The 21,423-nt window shown below is 33.4% G+C and overlaps 1 protein-coding gene across 4 annotated transcripts in view; it reads left to right on the top strand.

Annotated features, from left to right (window-relative positions):
* LOC123315003 overlaps nucleotides 1–21,423 on the top strand; it is a 33,238-nt gene that overhangs the window by 6,610 nt on the left and 5,205 nt on the right. Inside the window, exons 1-8 of one of the 4 annotated variants that reach the window (XM_044900516.1) lie at nucleotides 5,350–5,503; nucleotides 9,120–9,201; nucleotides 10,010–10,242; nucleotides 11,028–11,252; nucleotides 12,135–12,499; nucleotides 16,343–16,967; nucleotides 17,026–17,375; nucleotides 17,553–17,696. In XM_044900516.1, the coding sequence (XP_044756451.1) occupies nucleotides 5,450–5,503; nucleotides 9,120–9,201; nucleotides 10,010–10,242; nucleotides 11,028–11,252; nucleotides 12,135–12,499; nucleotides 16,343–16,967; nucleotides 17,026–17,375; nucleotides 17,553–17,696 (2,078 nt within the window). In that variant the 5' untranslated portion in view covers nucleotides 5,350–5,449. Of the gene's footprint in view, nucleotides 1–5,349; nucleotides 5,504–7,301; nucleotides 7,538–9,119; nucleotides 9,211–10,009; nucleotides 10,243–11,027; nucleotides 11,253–12,134; nucleotides 12,500–16,342; nucleotides 16,968–17,025; nucleotides 17,376–17,552; nucleotides 17,697–21,423 lie in introns of those variants that run through there. The other 3 variants (XM_044900517.1, XM_044900515.1, XM_044900514.1) reach the window with 3 other exon arrangements.

The raw sequence follows: 21,423 nt of genomic DNA, 5'->3' as shown, positions 1-21,423 counted from the left end.
AATAGAAATTCTGCAAGAAGAAATAATTTATGCAAGATTCTCTTGAAGTCTAATGCTTTTGATTAAATTTCCTTTTTATACAATCAATCGCCTTCTTATATGTATATAGCATGATTCCATGATTGGTAAAAAATAGCCTGTATCATTGAGTATTAACTTCTTATTATTGATTATTATAATTGATAAACATATACTCAATGCCTGTATGCATAATGATCCCAAGTTAAGCAGCGCTTCTTCATTGAAAGATTTAATTAAAATTCAATGACAATTAATTGTTCAGAATTGAAGTATGGAATAACATATTTCAGAATCTATCAAATCAAATCAGTCAAAATTCGAAAGAAGGTATTATGAGGAAAATTAGTGCTACGAAAAAATCTTCAAGGTGAAATATAATTGTTTTATCAGTAAGTATCGGAATATTCATTGGATAATTCGATCTGGTTTCTTAGCTATGCGCTCATCAATATTGAAATGAGGATCTCACTTTTCATTTACGAAGAAAGTTATAAAATTTTGTATGATAATTTTTAGAATCTGAATTGCCAGTTCGATGGAAATCACTGCGTTACTATTTTTTTCAGATTTTTATTTATGTATTTTATTAGTGTTTGAAGATGTTGTCCAGTTAGAAACTGTTATTCATTTGAGAATAAAAAACTAAATTGTATGTGTCACCATCACAATCTTCCTCTTAATTCGTTAATTGTTATGTGGAATCTTTAAAAATATTGCTGTGAGAATCAAAAGTTTAGTCAACGTTCTTTTGTTTCTGTCAGCGATAATTTACAAATTCAGACTCTTTGCTTTTCATCAAATCATAAAAATATTTGAACCTAGGAATATAGCTTTTGCTGCTTTTGCATGCAAGTGACTTGTTAGGAAAACTATTTTTCAATCTGCCAAATTTCTGGATGTAGGAGAGGTCACCTTTAACACCTAACAAATCATAAAGTAAACATTAAAAAAAAATGAAAAGGAAAGCATTTTCAACCAAATGTGACTTTTCGTTGATTTTTGAGAAAGAAGAAGTAAACTCCTCAATTAAAGGGCTGAAATTTTCTGATGGACATTCTGATTGCATTTATTGTTTGAAATAGGTATATATGAGAAACCGGCACACATATGTGCGGTGAACCAAGAATTTCCTCCTCATATCGGGGTCGATAAGGTTTTTATCCAAAAGCTAGAGATAATCTCAGCGAAGGAAGTACAGCCATTTCAGCTCATTCATTTTCGATCTTTAATGAGGGCACCTAGTTAAACCGCATCGAGCAGGTACCGTTCTTCAACTTTGCCAACCTGCTGCTTATTATTCCTCGACTTTCTTCCCACATTGGAGATCAGTATCAACATACTTAATCAATTTCAACTTGCCGTATGAGAAAAAGTATCAGAGGAGTTTGTCAGCTCGTTTTAGAAAGTAAGGATGATTTCTTTGTTATCTGATCTCTGCTCAACGAGTCAGAAGACTGACATTTACGACGTCATGAAATGAAGGATTTATTTCATACTCTACAGGGTGACGTATTAGAGATAGCGACCAGAATTAATCTGGAAACGGACAGATGGGTTTGTGGTTTTGTTAAAAAAAGTTAGAATTTTCGGTTTTCTCAGAAGCTGCATTTAAATTTCCTAGAAAAAAATTCAAAATGCAGTAAGATGATACATAACCCCCTCTAGTTTCTAATTGAAACATTCCATATGTTGTTGTTCTCTGTTTCTGAAATCTTCCCGGGTCACGTTCACGAAAGTTACGAGAAAAGTTTATACACCTCACCATTGGAGGGAAAAAATTTTAAAAAATCACCTGAACAAATGTTATCTAAAAATAACTCATAACTATGTACCAACCTTGATTAGGATATAATTTGTAAAAAACGCGATTATAGTTTGTGACTTTGTGTGTGATAGATTGCGCCTTGCACCACCTAGTACGAAATAAAAAATGACAATAACTATTGGGACAGAAAATGATATACTTACCAAACTGAACTACATTATTCGAATGAAACTTTCTCCAATTTGATTTTTAAACAGCGACTCAATGTAAGGTTCCAGACAACTTTGTATTAATTTTTTTTACAGAAAAAAATTTAAAGCTTTGTCTACATCTATATCAAAATAAAACTTTTAAGTTATGATAATAATAATAATAATAATAATAATAGTTTATTTGCATACTATACAATTTGTTTGACATTAAATATCTGCATATATGGATAATTCACTTCATCATTTACATACAAATAAACATAGATTCTGATCTTCCTACATTTGTTTGTACACTATTATAAGTAGCACGAGCAGTGAAAAAAACTGATTAAAATACAAATTGTGAAGCCTTTTACAGTTGAAGCAAATTACCTCAGCTCAGAATAACTGAAATGGTCACTTTGTGCGGATTATTGAAGTGTGAAGAATAATAGTATTTACTTATACAACCCAGGTAAATAACTGTGATTCCTGGAATTTTTCATCATATTCTCTCACAAAAATCAGCAGGAGTTTCTTCATGAATACATTTGCATATCCTCTACCTTCTTAACCTACCCGAAAGTGAATTCTATCAATGTGAAGACTTGGGAATCTGGGAATTGAAAAGAAACTTAGTATGCCTACACATTTTATGGCCCGCTCTGTGGGTAGAGGTTTGAAGTATATTGCGACCCTTATTCTCAGTAAGGGTGAGAAGTTATGAGTAATTTTCGCAGTGAAGTATTTATCACCCATCCACCAGGTATTCCAAAAAAGCCAACTGTCTGTTCAGTCAGCTTCAAACTTGACTTCAGTCTTAAGTCAAGTACATAGTGATTCGAAGTGGTGCTCCTGTGTTTGTTGATATTTTTGTGACTTGGCAATTCGGCGAGTCCTTTTCTCCGGAAACGAGAAAACTTTTCTGAAGTGTATAGATTTATTCAGTATAAGAAATTTGAGATTTTCTTTGGTATGGAAAATTCCATATTTCATTGGATTCTCGATTTGTTCTATCAACTGTTGGAGTGGTTCAAAAATTATCAAGAAATTGCCCGGAAGGTGAGAACCATAAATTATCATTTATTTTACTTCGATATGTTTTTTTTTCAAATACTTATATTTATTTGGCTTGTTCTCTAGGTTTTATAATTTTTGGAGAAAATTAATGTTTGTTTCTTGAATATATTCGAAATTACTTCCACATTTCAAGATATTCAAATCTGACTAGTGATTATAATGTGCACATATTTCTTATCTCATTACTTGATTATTCGAATCAACTAGATTTTCGATGTTTTTCTGTTGCCCATCAGTAAAAAATATAACTTCAAATTTCACAAACTTTTTCTGAAGAATGTAAATTGTCCCCTTTTGTTGTGGAGCAGTTTACTACTCAATTTATCATTCAACTTCTGTGCTGATGCCACCAATCCTTTGAGATAATATGTTGCAGATCTTAATATGAAAGGAAAAGTGTTCATTTATATGATAAACAATGACAATTTGTGAGATGAACTCATGAACCAACAAATTGACACCCGAAATGGTAGGTTGTAATCGATTTGCACATAAGCGAGGCAGCTAAAAATATTCAGAATATACAGGGTGTGCGAGTTATATCTAGCCATATTGCACAGTCATTCTACAGGTAACTTGCAACAAAAAAGTTCCTATAGAGTATGATCCTATTATCGTCGTTGTAGAGTTAATATTTTGTAACTTGCACAATTTTATTCACCCATCACAAGGCATTTCTTGAAAAAATTAATCCTAATTAATAGGAAATCATTCCTATGATATACAAAAAATTGACTTGGACCATACTTCATATGAACTTTTTTGTTGCAAATTGTCTGTAACTATGTGAAATTTGGCCAGAGATTACTTGCATCCCAATTTCAATAAGAATTTTCTGTAAAAATCATCAGGAATCCAAACTGACTTTGCTCTGCTGCATTTTCAGCATATGCTCCCCCCTCTACCTTTTGTTCACTGTGTAGAAAAAAATATTTATTATCTACATAAGTTTTTTAATTCAAAACGAATATTTGTTTAAGTACAGGGTCTATGCGTAATCCTACTTGATTTGATCTTTTAATTTTTCTCAAAATTCCAAATTTCTCTCTTCAAACATAACATTTACTGGGTGGACATCAGAGATAACCAGAGTTCGTTGTCTCTGGTTTACAGGGTGGGCAAAATTGGTGATACCTGAACTACAACTTTTTAACCCAACGAGATAGAGGAAAATGAATGTACGATTCATGCCGTCTTATTTTCTATCTTCTTTTGTTTTTGAGTTATAAGCCAGAACTCAAATTTGGGCGATTTCAACTAAACAACTGTTTTCATAAGAAAAATACATCTCTATGTTATAGCTCAGCAAATATACCTGTTGGAAAAAATCATAGTACGCCACTGGATTGCTACCAAAAAAGTGTCTGTATAATGTCTTCATTTCAACATCCTAGCTCAAACAGAAACGGAGATAATGACCAATGTTGAAATTTGAATTTTGACCTATAACTCGAAAACAAAAGAAGATAGAGTGATGCAGTTGATGGCATTATTAGATTCTCGAAAAAAGACGACCGTAATGTGCCATGCATTTTCCTCTATCTCGTTGGGTTGAAAAAGTTGTAATTCAGGTATCACCAATTTTGCCCACCCTGTACATAAAAAAAGATTCTGTCTGGAGCTATAAAGATTCAATCAATTGTTTTTGAAATTACAAAATACATATTGTCATATAAACTTATTTACTATTCTGAGAATGAAATACTATAAATATGTGAAAATAACTCCAATTCCAAACGGAAAACCTTTTTTGGAAAATTAAGGCAAACAGAAATTAAATATCTTCTGAAAAAAAAATTCATTGTTCTATAGATACAAATGTCTGAATCCCAAAACTGTTCGAAACTTTTTTCTACCCCGTGGCAGGGAGACATTTATAAGGCTAAACTGCACCTATTGTTATCAATTTCCTTCGAATGATTTTTGTCGAACATATTTTATAGAAACTAAATATATCTCCGAAGCTCCAATAAAAATCTAGATGAACAAATAAACGGGCAGAAATTGCGGGATGAAAACCAACAACTCTCAAGGTATAAAATTTCACATTGATTTCCAAAGATCCGGCATAAAGTGGAAAATTCTGACCTATCCCGTTTGGATATGCCTTGAATTCTGGAGTAAGGCCCTGAATGTCAATTTCAACCCCCGCATTTTGATCTTCTGCCAATACTTGTCTGGAAAATCGTAATCGATTCCAACTGCGCATGCACATACGGCGCCGCATAGGGGGTTAGACGTCGATCAATTTCGAAAGAACACGAAAGACGCGCAATTACACTTAGCTTTCCTCCAAATATCCCGATATGACTCATTTATCCTTAGGGTTATTCGAAAAAAAATTGACTTTTCCGAGTGAGTGATATGAGCCATTTATGTTAAGCGTGAAGTGATGATGGATAATTTCGCCGATCTTCTGATGGACGAGCGTCCACCAGACTTACAGGTACCCTCATTTACTTGGATAACTGCGGTGTTTTTAAAGCTGATACTTGTTCATCCCCATCCTTCGGTCGGAATATTCAGAAATTCATATTAGTCAAACTATTCTGATCAGATATTCCAGAAGTTTTGCAATATTTATTGACCTTCAGCAGTATATTTGATCTAAGTTCATACCTAGAAGAATATTGCACTCTTGAAATAAGAATCAGAGAATAGGAGAAGTGGTGAAATAAAAATACTCGGTCATTCCACCTCTCTCGAAGTGAAAAATAGATCGTGAACTTAATATAATCATCCTAATTTACTAGTATATTCCTCATCTTGTTACTGAAAGTATTATATGTTTTGTATGTTACTCAGTTCCTTGTTTCCTAACCTAAAATCAAAGGGTGACCCCAAGATCAATAAGTTTAAAGAGTGAATCTGGTGCAAACTGTACTAAACGTCCAAGCATGGAGGTGCTTGCAGGTTGGTAGAATCATTGTGCTTGTGGAAAACCATCATCCGCAATCCAAATACGGATACGGAAAGTCACAATTTACAAATTATTACATGTTAACAGATGTTAACCAACTCAAATCAAATAGTTTCTTGAGATTCAAATATTTATGTAGGTCGGGGAGAAAAATCATAAAAAAGTATGAATTACGACAAAGAAAAGCTACTCTCTACTCTATAATGAACCTCAATACAGGGTGAATTTTTGACTTGTACAAGTATTTTAATAAAAGATTCTTGCGATCAAAACAAACACTTTTTTAGTTTACCACTTTTTCCGAATCGGCTCGGTTTAAAAGATACAGGCTGTTGAAAAACTATACAAAAAATTTTATTTGTAGTTATATCCCGGTTTCATCGAATCAAATGAATTTCGGAATATAGTTTTTCATTCATTTGATGGATCTTATTCGAATACAAGATATCACCCACGTCTTCCAGTTTTATCATTAGGTATGACTATATTACGTACCATGAAAAAACCAAAACTTCAAAGAACCCAACTCTTGAAACTAAGTTGGACGCTATCTAATGAAAGAATCAATGAATGAGCGTTTTTTAAAATAAAATATTTCTTCATGTTTTCTCGTATATTGCGCCGTTTTCGAGTAATTTGATGTTCAAAAATAAAAAATATCTGTGGAATTCGAAAAACTGGGTACTTTGACCGAATGCAACTCTTTTTAAAAGATCCACTGATGTGTAGTGTCTCAGAATCTAGTTATTCTAAAGGTGCTTTTCATCTATTTATTTATTTATTTTATTTCCACACAAACTCCAATGGTTAGGTAATTACAAATGCAGAATTATTAACAATTATATAACTTATAACCTAAAATTTTGTTCTTCCAATAATATAATATTCATCCTAGCAGACAAAAATATTTTTAAAATCATTAATAGGTAGAAATACAGAGTGAGTAAGAACAGGTCAATTTTTATTTTGAATAAACCAACTTTTCATATATACCTAATTGAGGATTTGACAAATACCATCTACGAAGGATGGAGGGTAGTTGAGAAAGATGTGGTCATCGATAACGTTTTTATCATCATTTTTATTATATTAAACACATTGAATTCGAATTTTTACTTTTTTATATTTTTATGTCACTTTAGGACTGATTGATGTTTTTGAAATGTTATTAAAATTATATCTTCCTGCTAATACCTACTATCGGCGATCGAAAATGAGCGAGAACAGTTTACCTGCAAGAACAGGAACAGAGAACCAAATCGTCGTATACAGCAGTTCATCGACAACTCTAACCCATACGAAATTATTTTTTTGCTGCAGATGTATATTTAGCCTTTTATTTAGAGATTCTGATAGTTTCCCACTTCACGTGAGATAACTTCAACTCGTTCAATATAAATCAATTTTCTTTTGATAGAGAATATATTTGTTGTGCGTTTTGGGGAAGAACATTAATGATATTCATTTTTGGATAAATTGGGATGTATTGTTATAATTCACTCTCAAAGTGTAGATAATGGAAGTTGGAATTCTAAAATTTAAAAACAATCGTGACTATAGGTAGGTAGTTAACTCTTGATTTTATCCATCTATTTAACGAACATGAACATATAAAAATTTACCTGAAACACGAGGATTCGCTCACTTTATATTATTGTGAAATTCTGGTGTATAGTAGTGTACACCATATTTTTTTTCCTCCTTTTAGAAACTAACTCTGTCACAGGATCGATTCAATCTTGACCTTACAATTCTTCAGAATCACTACATCAGAAAAAAATGCATAAAGGGTCATGACAGCAACCCCTAATATCTTATATGGGAAGGGGGTTGAGTAACATCTTGTTTTAAAGGTAATTTGATTGGCTTTTCAAAAATGTCATACACTTGATCGTTTTTATTATAAGGTACTTCCGAATAATCAAAAAAAAAGTAGAATAGTAACGGTAGAGCTGCAATAAAACATGAAAATAATGAGAAACTTGTTACTAAAAAAGATTATCACATTATTTTCAAGACAAAAATTTAACCCATTTTCAAAGTCGCTCCTAACGTTTCGAAAAACTTCAACTTCAATTTCTCAGCATGCTGAGCGTATTCTTATTTTCAACAAACAACCTACTTTGAATGTCCCTAGAGGAAGAAATCTAAAGGTGTCAAGTATGGAGAGCAATCGGCCCTCCTCTACCAATGCAGCAATTATTTGAATTATCCTCACTCAACAATGGTTTTAAAAATTGTTACAAAAGGTCAGATTATAATATATTTTAGTGTGAGTGTTGAAACTTAGGCATGAGGCGCTCATTTTATGCGTTCTTCATTATTATCAATCAGCCTCTCGAAAGGTTGAGACTAGAGGGTGAAATTGAATTTATAAGAGTCTATTTGTGAGCCACAATATGAAAAACTGGCAACTAGCAAGTTAGGTAGACTGATCAGCTTGTAGGCAAAACCTTAAATCTGTTCAATCCACATGTTATAAAAGATAAAATAAATAAAATCATGGGAAAGCTTATTGAAACCCACAAGGCTGTATTTTATAGAGATAATAAAAAAAATTCGCATATTATTATTTGACTGGAAATAAATAAGCCCAAGATTATATACAAAACAACATGGAAGAGTTGAAAGAGTAGAATTTATATTAACATCCTTCGTAGGGAAAGAGGAGGGAAGGAAAATAACTTTTTATTTTCAGTTCCTTAGAATAATAAAATAAATGTTGAACATATAGTTCTCATTGAAACCTCTACTTTCATTATAATATCAACCTACTGAATAGCAATTAAAAGGTCACACAACAATGAAACGTATAAATAATCAAAATATAGTGGAGACTCCCACGAGATATGACAGCGTCCACAGCGAACGTTGATTCAAATCAACGGAAACCTCGGTACAAATCCATTCTTGCTGATGTAGATTAGAAGTCGAACGTCAACATTCATTCCAATCCGTTTGTTTCACCGTCGTCTTTCGCGAAGGTGTCTTGTCACCTTCTTCTCTGCCAAAAAAATTATTATTGACCCCAGAGATCCTTTTTCTTCTTCCTCTCGCGTTCCAGTCAATCAGATGACAGATTTTAGGTTATGTATCAACGAAACTGTCCCATTTTGGAACTACATAATATCCACATTTACAGAGTCCGGATGATAACCAGAAGCACAACATCTCAATGAACAAGAACGTTACCATTACTACCAAGGGGGTTGCATCATCTTTTGGATTCAAACCAGGGGCGTAGCTACCGCGGTATCAGCGGTATCAGTGATACGGGGCCCCTAGGCTTTAGGGGCCCCCGAATAAGCAAAAAATTCCTGAAAATGTTATCCAAAACCTCTTACAGGTTTTACAATAGCATTTTTGAGAATAACTGCTAAGACAACCATTCATTTCAAAATCCCGTTCATTACACCGAATCGATCATTCAGATAGATACGAATAAAATCTGAAATTCAGAAAATTCGTGCCATCAAAGAACTTTTAGAATTAGTCCTGATAAAATTCAATAGCCTTGCATCCAGTTTTCCTGACGATATTACTGCATGCCTTTTATTTTAGACCCTTCCGGTTACAACTGCAATCGCTGAAAGGAGTTTTTCAAAATTGAAACTCATAAAAAATTATCTGAGGACTTCTATGGGACAGGAACGGCTGTCAGACATGTCGTTATTGTCAATAGAGGGGGAACAACTTAAAAAACTGAAATCGTCATCAGCTATGGCTGAATTGATAAATAGATTTGCTGAAATAAATGCTAGAAAAGCGTATCTTTAATTTTTGTTTTTTTTTTTATTATTTGTTTGTTTATCATTTTATATTGTTTGTATATTATTTTATATTGTTTGTATTTATTATTATTATTATTTCGCTCCCAGCACCAAATATGAGATAGAACTTTTAATTATAAGTACATATAATCATTTCGATACTAATCGAACATTTTTTGCTCCTTTTATTTTTACTTCACCCTTCCTTAGGGCCCCTCAGCACATTTTTATACAGGGCCCCTCTAAGGCAAGCTACGCCACTGATTCAAACGACGTCCTTTGACTGCACCATCTGCGTTGACCACATCCAATCAAGTTGTTGCTAGACGTCTAGCATTCACAGATTCCACGGACTCTAACGGAAACGACCAGGACACAAAACCTCTAACGGCACATTTTCAGACCAATGGTAGGTCGACACCAAGGTTGCCACCTCCAAAAAAGGAGGGAAGTGCCACTCAGGGTGTTGGCAGATTTGGTTTTAGGCAAACAAATGTAAGTTGAATAAGCTTGATATTTAACACTTATTAATTGTAGTGGAGGTACAGATAAAGATCCCCAGTTACTAATACTTCAAGGTAATGATGTAGATTGTAAACTTAAAGGGGGTATCATTGCACTGCGACCTCGAGGTCTATTGCATACTCCATCAGAGCTGTTTTTGCCATCACGTAGTCCAAAGCTGCACTCGTCGTTTTCTGTTAAACAATCCAGTCAGGTAGTCAGCTATCCAGTGAGGTATTGCAGCATATTTTTGCTAAGATCCAAGTGTTTCTTAGATCTCGCAATGTTAAAGTTTCGAACCCAGGAAGATCCTGCTAGTATATTCCCTTTCGGCTTTTTTTCCTTCTCCTGAAACTCTTTACTTTTTCATATAACTATGTGAAAGGAGTTTGAGCTCCGTTCCTGGCTAATGTGATTCTGCTGTCGAAACTATTGATATCGAGTCTTTCATCTGACCATTTCATCATAATCTTTCGCTGCGTCATTTTTCATCGAACAAACTTCTTAAACTTCTATTTTTTGATTTAACCAGCTCTAAAACTTCTTTTATCGTTTATCATCGTATCACTCAAAAGTTCAGTATTTGATGAGAGAACATCAGTCGTACAAGCTTGTCCAGTTCTACAACTTGTCTGGTTTATAATTTTCAAATCTTCAATCCTTTCTTGAAACCTGGTTCTGTTATGGTTCGATTCTACTCGAATGTGGCATGTCCTCGTTTTAGGGGTTTATACAATCCAAGATGGCGGCATTCCTTCATGATTTTTCTCTTTCAGTTACAGGTTAACCGATCCAATAGAGTAGCCGACTTGAACGCGGAATATCTGGAACTCAGTGCTCCTAGGGGGTCATCCACGCCAAGAACTTTCCTCTCTTCCAATAATGCTGCTTCCCAGAACAGATATAGTACGAGAGGCGCCGTCAACAAAACATCGACGATCAGCGTCGACAAAAATAGAAACCGGACCGCTACTGTCAAAACTCCCACCCAGACTGATCAGGTGAGTTGGTTTATGTTTATGATTGAGAAGCAGAAGAAACATTACGTACTAAGGCATAGTCTATACTCTATACTTACACACCTTCCAGTTGCTATCAACTGAAGTAAGGAAATTTTTGGAAAAACTGAAGATTGAACTGATCATTATCATTATGTCAGATTGACCTTGAAATATTGGAATTCATCGACTAATTCTTCTGAATTTTCAAAATGTATATCTACACCAAAATGTTTACTTATATTGCCATGCGCATTCTTTAGTAGATATAGTTTTGGCGTTATCCAAATTTCGAGATATGATGTCATCGATAATTCTTTATAGCCATTCCAATTTATCAAAGTCCATTCCAATTTTTAATGACTATTCTTAAAGAGTATATATCAAGTTACACATAAGCGAGGATATTTGCTTTGCTATACTGTGATGGCGAAACACATGTAGTGAGTTGTTATATCTCATGTTGTATCTCATTTTATACTATATATGTGTAAAAATCATGCTACTCAGTTTTTTAGTTCAGATATGGATTTTCATCAAGTATCAGCACACCAGTTGAATATATTTTTAACGACTAGGAATGAGAATCAGATATTTTGTACGCATGTATAACTAGGTGTCACCTTTGAGAATATAGGCATGAAAAATTTAGAATTGCCATTGAAAAAATTATCGATGAAGTCATATCTCAAATTTGGGACCTTGTATAATATTTTCTCACTTAAATAAAAGCGCAATTTGAAATACTTTTGAGCATTATTACGGAAAAAAACTGTCTTACACTTCAAATTAGGTATTCGCACTGTATATCTTACTTAATAACTAGGAATAATATCTCGTTTATAAAATTCTTATAATTTTCTTGCCCCTCAAATCCATTTTCAGATCGGAAGGTTCACCCTTCAAACAAACCAACTACCGAAACCCCAGCCTGTTCGCGTTATGGACACCAAAACAGCCAAAACTATAGCTAATAACAATATGAAGTTTTCAAGCAGTGGATTCAGAAGAGCTTCGCCAGTTGAATCATTGAAGGACGGTTCCCTTACCGAAGATTCTGGATTGGGCAGTCACGTAGGAACCGATTTCGATTCCACCTCCCCACAAACACCTACTGCTGGAAAAATCAAGCATAGAAACTTGGAAGTAATGGTTAATGGAAACACCTTCGAATTGAGAGAACCTGATATGGAGGATGTTCCTCTACCCAAACTTCCAAGTGCTGTGTGTAGAGAAACTCCTGAGAGAAGGTGAGCCTAATAGTATACTGCTCAAAATTGTGGATATCGAAGAGAAAACTTATTTTTTACACTTTAATTAATCGTTTGGATAGGCCCGCTGCCTCTCCATACCATAATTGTATTGAACATGTCTGGTCTGCAATGTCACACCAATTACACCACTTACCTGGCCCACCGCATACATTACGTTAGCTTGCCAATGCTTTGACGGATATTTGGCAAATGGCAAAACATTTCTCAGAGTTTCATTGATAATCTCATTGATCAATTATATCGATACAACACCAGATAGAGTAAGAGCTCTACGGAGAGCTAGAGGTCGCCCCACCCGATAAAACCTTGATTTCAAGATGTTTGTACAAAGGATTTTTTAGTGATCCTGTAGACTCCACTAGGGAGAATCTTTATTTTGTTCACATCTCTACTATGTTGTCTCTCTAAAGCTGCCTTACTGACTGTTGCCATTGCAATAGGCAACAATCCATTCAACTATTTGTTTATATTTATTTACAAACAACCCAGAATTCAATAATTAAAATCATATTTAGGAAAGAAAGGCTTTTTCCAACTGACCAACTGTACCTAGAGACAGGGATACTCAATGTGAGATCTAGTTATCAAAGCTTAAAATGGATGTTCTCGAATATGAATAAGTACAACATTATCACAGTTAAAACAACCAGATCTACTGAAAACCGAAATGTTGGTATCCCCCTCTTCAGAAAGGCACATACACAGCGTTTCCTCCTTTACTTTGGTCCAAAGCTGTATAACCTGCTTCCTGCACAGCTGAGAAATGTGAGCAACTTCAGGCAGATCAAAACTGACCTCAAAAGCTATATCATATGTAATCCTTCGATTTTTGATATTTTCCAGACGATCGTGATGAACTTTCTTTCTTTTCTCTTTTACGCCCACCCCTCCTTTCTGCTGTCTCTTCTATTTTTCTAAATTGTTGAAAAGTAATTGTTTTCCTTTTTTTCTTTTATAAAAATATGCCACATGTATTGAATGCAGCTCATCCAAGGGCGAGTGAGGGGCACAATACAGGCAATATGCCTAGGTGCATTTCACCGTCCGGGATGGTGTGAACATTTATCGTTTATATTAAAAGTTTTTTTGTACACACACGGAAAACAAATAAATGTTATTATTATTATTATTATATGATTCAAAAATCACCTGAAAATTCACGTCTGAAACACAAAAAATAATAATCATCATTGTATGTTAGTTTGCACAAAGATACAGGTCACCCCCATAATTTATAACATTCAATGTTTGGATTAAAAAATGCTGATATTTATAAATTTGTGAACATATTATAGTGTTGTCAAATCCATTCATCAAAACTCGATGGTGTCATTCAGTTTGAAGGAAGTCATTTATTGCTCATTGTTCTGTTGTAATTTTCAAATAGGTAAAGATAATCACTGGGTTAAAAGCAGGTAAAAGGGTCTTGGCAGGTAGGATCTATGTAATGTTTTTCTAGGAATAAATCATTTTCATAAATACCCGCTACTTTAACGAAAACAATATTCATTTCACTCTTAACAGAAAAGACCCATCGACTTAAAATTAGTACCTTTGAATTGTTGAGAATGACAAAATAATGATTTTTTTCATCATTGAAAACTAGAAAAAGAAAGTGTAGAGATATTACTGAACATTTCACTTTAATATTTTAATTCCCTGAAATTAATTATTACCCGTATGCGTAGACTGATCACAAAGCAGTTGAAAAAAGTCTATTCGGAGATTATTCCTTGTCAAAAAAATAGCTCTCTAAAGTTGGCACCTTAAAAGCAATTCTTGATTCTTTTCCTAGAATTCGCAGAACGGATAGAAATAAAATTGAGCAGATCATCTATGGGAGTTCCCTATAATTGAAATTTTTCCGCTAGAAACTTTTTTCCTTATTCATATTATAGCATTGAAAAATAAATTTTTCTAATTTTGACATATTGAAACGTTTAACTTTTCGTAACCAGTTACGAAAAGCGAAATATTTCGCAACTGATGATGAAAAGATACTTGCCTCAATGGCTAAGGAGTAAAAAATTAAATATTTTTAAAAAGAATCTACAAGGCGCTCTTGTATAAATGGTTTTGGTAGCTTTAATTTGAATTCATAGCCACATCCTTCTCAAAATCAGAAAAATATTGTGTGAAATACGTTGGGAAACACTATTTTTCATATTACGCCTTCTTTTGCGCAACGAGCTCATTATGCTATTCCCAACTGGTTGCACAAATAACTATTTGAAGGGTTTGATTGCTTTTAAGCAATTTCTTTCAATTTCATGCTTAAAATAACGGTTTGTGAGAAAAAAAACATCGACAGGTACTTAACGTGAGTCGTATAGGCTGTAATTCAACTTTACCTAGTAGGTATTACACCACGAAAACTTTACTGTGCAATTTCATTTCTGTCAGTTATCTGGCTTCTAAGAAAAAAATTGAATGGCGTTTCAGGTCCATCTTTAGAGGGCTGTGTTTAAGCAGGGGCTGGTAAAAAAAAATGTATTTGAAAGACCCATACTATTTTTTAACAAAGAATCGCCACTTAAATTTGTTCGCAACTTCACCTAGTTAACAGTTCAAGTTATGCTGACGTTGATTCCAGTTTTTGTGCTCATTGACATTAATATGCACACTATACTGAAGCTGGTAAATCTTGATGAACTCTTCATAAAGCTTAATCCATGATTTTATATTCGATCATATGCTCAAATTTCCCAGCCTTGAGGCTGCATTTGAATATATAATAATATAATAATAATAATATAGTTTATTCTGAAAACTACAGGATAAACATCTTTCACAGAGGCGTAAGCCTGTACGTGAGGCGGCATTTCTTCCAATTTTGTGAAATTTGAAAGTCGTAGTTTAATTGTCTGGTTTTTCACCATTACGATAATTGAAAAAATAGAATATAGGTATCTCCTGTATTCTAGATACCTCAAGTTAATGCACCTGAGATTCGCTATAACATGTGGAATGATATAATAAAGAGTACGTTACTGTTCACTAAAAAATGAATAGTTAATGTCAAGCTTAAAGTAACGCACAAAAACCATATTTTCGTATAACTACATATTTTTTCTAAAAATGCTCAAGCAGGTCAATTTTTATTTCTAATTACTCCACTCTTCAAGTAAAAACTCGAGTTCAATAATCTCAATCATTTCATCTCTTTTCATGAAAAAAAGGCAATAAAATCAATTACCAAATCCTCAGCAACAATATGAAGTCTATCCATTTCTGGCACAAAAAGTTAGGGTTGTCATTGGAAAAACTCTACTACCATTCACCTCTCGCAAGGGGTACTCAATTATACATGAAAATATTAGTGAACATAATTTGAAACAAATTGATCTGTTCGAGCATTTTTCTACGAAATAGTAAATACCGAATCTATGAATTTTGTGCGTTACTTTTTATTCTATACAAAAGTATACCAAAATTCCTTATTCCATGAATGGTCATTTAGTTGACTGTTATCATGTCATTATTAAACCACCAATTATTTGAAAACCATTTGAATTGTCCTCTAACGAAGATGGAATATTATTTCGCACAAGAAGCTTTAAGTACGTCATTATGAAATCAACCTAAGTGATGAGATACTCAACTTCCCTAAAACTGGGATGAGCGCATGGCCATTCTTTTTCAAATTTAGTACTATTTAACTTGCTTGAAGAGCTAAATCTAGACATTTGTGAGGTCTCTTGCTTCGGTGCATTTTGTGGAGAATTGTGGTTGCCGAAAGACTGTTCGGGATAAAGTTTTCGTACTGTCGGAAATTATAAATTAAATTCGAAAACACCAACGAACGTTGTATTGTTTCAGTGTCTTCCAAAGCACAGGAATGGTTCGAGAACGCACATTCGCCTACGAGCAACAAATCGAGAAGGAAATAAAACGCAAAATTTCTGCCACATCTTCGGAAGGCTTCAGCGACGGATCCTGCCAAAAAGAGGAGAATACTCAGCACAAACCGTTATTGTTAACACAAAAGTCGTTCCTCAAGCCGAAACCGTCACCTATCAAAACGTTCCTCAAGACTAAAGTTATCGAGAATAAGGAGTTCAGTTCAGGCAGTTCAGAAGATATCGAATTTGGTTTGGGAGGCGAAGCACTGGCAGATGAATTGAGCGTTTCAATCAGTTCAAGTGACGAAAGTAAGGATAGAGATATGAATAAACAGGAGTCGAAGGGTTTCGGAAATGTTAGATTTCCCTTAACTGAGGATAAAAGTTTTCTGAAGAAGTCCCTTGAAACGTTACCTTTGAAACAGGAATTCAGGCCTGTAACGTTAACAATTGCTGATTCTACCCTGGAAGCAGCAGCTGCTGAAAGTATTTCTGAAAGGTTGTTAGATGATGAGACTTCACCTGTAGACGATAGTTTATTGAGTTTCACGGAATCTGAGGACGGATCTAAGACGAAGAAACATAATTCATCTGATTCAAAAGTAAGCCAAATTCAAATTTTTTTTTTCTTATTGATTTTGTTGTATCTGTAAATTTTAGGACATTAATGAGAAGCCATCACCATCAACTCCGGGCACACCAAGCAACGGATCCAATTCTTTTTCCCTAATCGATGAAAAAGACTTTTTAATAGATGATGAATACGCTGATCAACCAGAATTGCTTGGAGATAAATCTCAACGATCAGAATCAACGGTGATTGGCACTTCAACACCCATAAAAAGGAGACAACTGAAGAACCTCGACAGTAATCCTTTGTTCGTGAAAGACAAGGGAAATCTAAGGAGCAGTACTATATCCTTGGATACTTTATCACCCTGTGAGAGTATCGGGAGTGATGATTTGATGATGGATTTTGAATACAGTCACAGCAGCTTAGATGAGGATAAGTAAGTAATAAATTACCATATGTCTACTGAAATAGGGAAAAACACAAATTGTTCCAAAATTGAGTCAATGATAAAATGCCATATTTTCCAAAAACCCCATGAAACGTGTTAGTATTTAGACTGTTGAGAAAATTTTTATCAGTATTTCTTGTTGTTAAGCTTTATGTTCATTTTCAGATGGGGAAAGAAGATCTCTGAAAGAGCAATCACCTTCGAAGAGAGAAACTCTGTTAATTCACTGGAAACAGATATAAAAAATAACGAACATCTCAGAGATTGGACAGCTTTATTGAATGGCACGAATGATAAAAACATCAGAAGGTGAGTTTTTAAATACCTACCATTTTTCCTCTTCATAAAACTGAACTTGATATACAAGATGTCCGGAGATTAAAACGACAAAACAGCCGAAAAATAGCAAAATGCCATATACAAGTATCCAAAACAGTTTCGTCACTGACATACCAAATGATAATGTTATTGAAACAAAAATTAAATTAAATCTACCATATTGAATACTAAGATTTGTCGATTGCTTTTAAATTTGTACGTAAAATAAATTAAGAGGCCTCAACAAGTATCTTTGAACGAAACTAATATCAGGACCGGAATATACTTTTATCCATGTGAAATTCTTGTGAAAATAACCCACCTTGTATAATATCAGAACTCTGAACTCAGATTCGAAGTCTACGGAAAAAATTCCACAGCAACTGTTATAAAAATTTCTGGCACCATTCAAGTTATCTTTTTTTATTCTAGATTTGTGATCAATAATCGGAAGTATGCGATATTCATCATCATCTTTCTTTTCACGATTTCCATGAGGTTTTGAAATCATTCAATATTATCTCCAGATCTGCTAGATTTCGAAATACCACTTTCAACTTATTTTTTCTTATAGCAGTTTTATCGAATTTTTTCATTGAAAAAATATGCTGTTTGCTCGAAAATTTTGTCAATTTCAGTATCTAGAGTCGAGGTGAGGCAACGATAATTCTGGGGGGCGTGTCTAACTTGGCCCATGTCTACGTACGCCCATGAATAACACTGAACGATCCCAATATTTCATGGAAATCGTTAACAAGTGAGAGGGGATAATACAAACGATTTCAGAATACCATAAATTTCCTATTTTCAATTTTAATTTGAAAATGAGAAAATATACCAGAAATTCAAAAGCGGAATTTTTCATTAAAAACGGAATTTTTATCTTCTTCAGTTTGACTTTTTTTCAAACTTGATATTTCAGATTGAACATATTGGATATCAGATCCATTATATATGGAATAATCCCTGAACTTTTTGAATTATATCGCATCAAACTCATTAAGCTTTTCATGATAACACATAAATGGCAACAATACAATTCGAACAAGTACCTATGAACTAAGATAATAGCAATCTTATCGTAATAGTGAAATTGCGAAAAATACTGCCTCGTGATAGAACAAAACATAGGCGGACAAAACACTTATAACTTACATAAACGTAAATGAAATTAAATAAAATTGATTGAAAGGAAAAAATTGCAAAAAAAAATTCAAAATCCACAACCCTTTTTTTCACTAGTTTCTCATATTTAAATGGACAGAATTGATAGGAATGTGTTTTAATGAGTGTAAGAAAACACTACTATCAAAATCAAGTTAATGTTTTTACTCATTCAAAGTGGACACAATATATGAATTCTTCATCCAAATGACCAATGCAAAACAAACATATCAAATATATTACACAAAATTAACTATTATTTGGTACAAGACATAATAAGTATAAAATACAATTCTATTCGATGTAAAATGTGAAAGACCTCAATGCCCGATACTCCCTGAAGAAAATCTTATTCTTCACAAATTAGAGTTAGAGAACTTGAAAATCTGATACGAATCGAATTTCATGAAGAAAAATTTAATTTTCACTGGAGTTTCTTTCTAATTTTATCACGAAAATCCCATTAGATTCTGATGTCATCTGAGTACTTACCATTAAAAAAACCGCTGCATTTGAAATTTAATTTTTCTCTATTTTATGGAACTACAGAACCCCACAGAAAATTCAATGTCTAAATTCAAACGTGAACTAGAAAAACTCAAAACCACGAGCTTCAAACAAATTCTCCACATTTTATAAATAACATGAATAATTGTACAAATTGCATTTTTTCGCAATTATTCATTTACACCCCCGTATAATTCATAATAACGAATATGGTTATGACTGCGTTGAAGTGAATGTGCATGATGAAGGGATGTATGTTCGGATTTCAGTTTATACTTCAACCGAATAAATCAGCGATTTGAAAAAATTACTCTATGGTGAAATGAATTTTCAGTTCATGAGATATATCCCATTTTGAGCTCGCTCCGCCACTGGAAAATTATTTTACCTCGTACAAATTGCCAATAGAGCGTGATGATTCACCGTTTGCCCAGCGGCTGTGGCAAGCTGCTCTCGATTTCAATAACCCATTCCTTTCCAGTTCTTTTATGTTTTAGACGAACATATCAATTCGGGGACAAAAATACAGTAATAATTGTTGAATGTTCCTGAATAACGACGTGAAAGTTAGCGATGAACACAGTGGGTTCAAGTTTGAATAAAATGTTGTGCGGATAAATATCTCATGAGAATGATAACCGTCGATCTTTATTTTATCATTATTCTTTCTTAATGCTTTGTTCGGATCAGTTATGCAAGAAAAGCAATACACGTTGAAAATGCCATCGAAAACTAATTCATATGTTAGGACGACAGTAGAAACAAATAGGTATGAATTAATTATAACACAAAATACCATTCACAAATTTTTCTATTTCTATAATACTCATATTTTCATAATTTAATTATCCATTTATTCTGTCTTTTGGGGAAATTGTTCGCCAAACACAAATCAAACTTTGTTTTTTTAAATAAGCTGCAATTTTATTGAATATCGACGTTTCAATAAGTTTTTCTTAGTGATTACCTTCAAAATATGTCAGTATGGCTTTGTTATAATTATATTATGACCTAACTGGAGGCGAAATATGAGACGTTGTATTCATTTATCAATTTAGAACAGAAAATCTATAAAGAATTTTTTCGGCTATATCTTTTTTTTTAGATAATCGGATATAAAAATTAGGTAAAAATACGGGGAAAAATATAATATAATACATAATGTATCCGTATTCCGACTACTTTTTTAGTTTTATTTGTATCTCAGAAAAAAAATTAGTTCTAATGATAGGTACAATGTTCCTTTTTCCACTTCCATTTGATAACAAGTATCCATTGCTGAAAGCACCTAAACAATGCGCTTCAGTAGCAATCCCCAAATGAGAAATATAAAAATGATTTCTTAGTTTGTACCAGTTGTCTCTAGTTTGAACATATGCTTTGATTCGAGAGAAATTCCAGTTTTCCGTCAACTTGGAAGATTCCTAATAAATTTGAAGTGAGCATCAAGTTATAAATAGAATGATTAACTAAATGGTGAAAATCGTGGGATATTTGGCAGCAAATGTTACATATATTTTATTGTTAGCTATTTACATACCTAAGTAGTAAATATGGAAAAAGGCACCCCCTATTTTTTTCTACAATAAATTAAATTATTTTGTCAATAACATTTATTAGGAACAAAGGAAAAAATCCAATTATAATTAATTTTTCCAAAGGGTTTTCTATACGGTTTGCTGAAAAAATGGTTAAAGCGTTTTCTGCACTTTTTTTAATTATAATTTAATTTCTTGAATTTTAATCGCAAAGTTGTATTTCCATGGAACTATTGTTTTAATCCGATTAAAGATAACTAATATGACATTTGTGTCGTTCAAATGTAACCTTATATCTTCTTGACCTATCCTTGATTGTCGTTTTAATCATTTTTTTATATTGATGAATATGGTCAAGGCCTTCTGATTCTGTAGGACTTTTGAATTTTACCAACGCATAAAGAACAGCGCGCAGAAGTCCAGATTTTTATTCGTGGATTTAATGAAGAAAGGGTTGAAAAAAACCTCTCATCAATCCATCAATGACTGAATTATCATCAGCTACCTTA

This window comes from Coccinella septempunctata, chromosome 6, assembly GCF_907165205.1.
Source record: "Coccinella septempunctata chromosome 6, icCocSept1.1, whole genome shotgun sequence".
NCBI lineage: Eukaryota > Metazoa > Arthropoda > Insecta > Coleoptera > Coccinellidae > Coccinella > Coccinella septempunctata.
The sequence above is the reverse complement of the archived record's forward strand: the minus strand, read 5'-3'. Positions and strand labels throughout refer to the sequence as shown.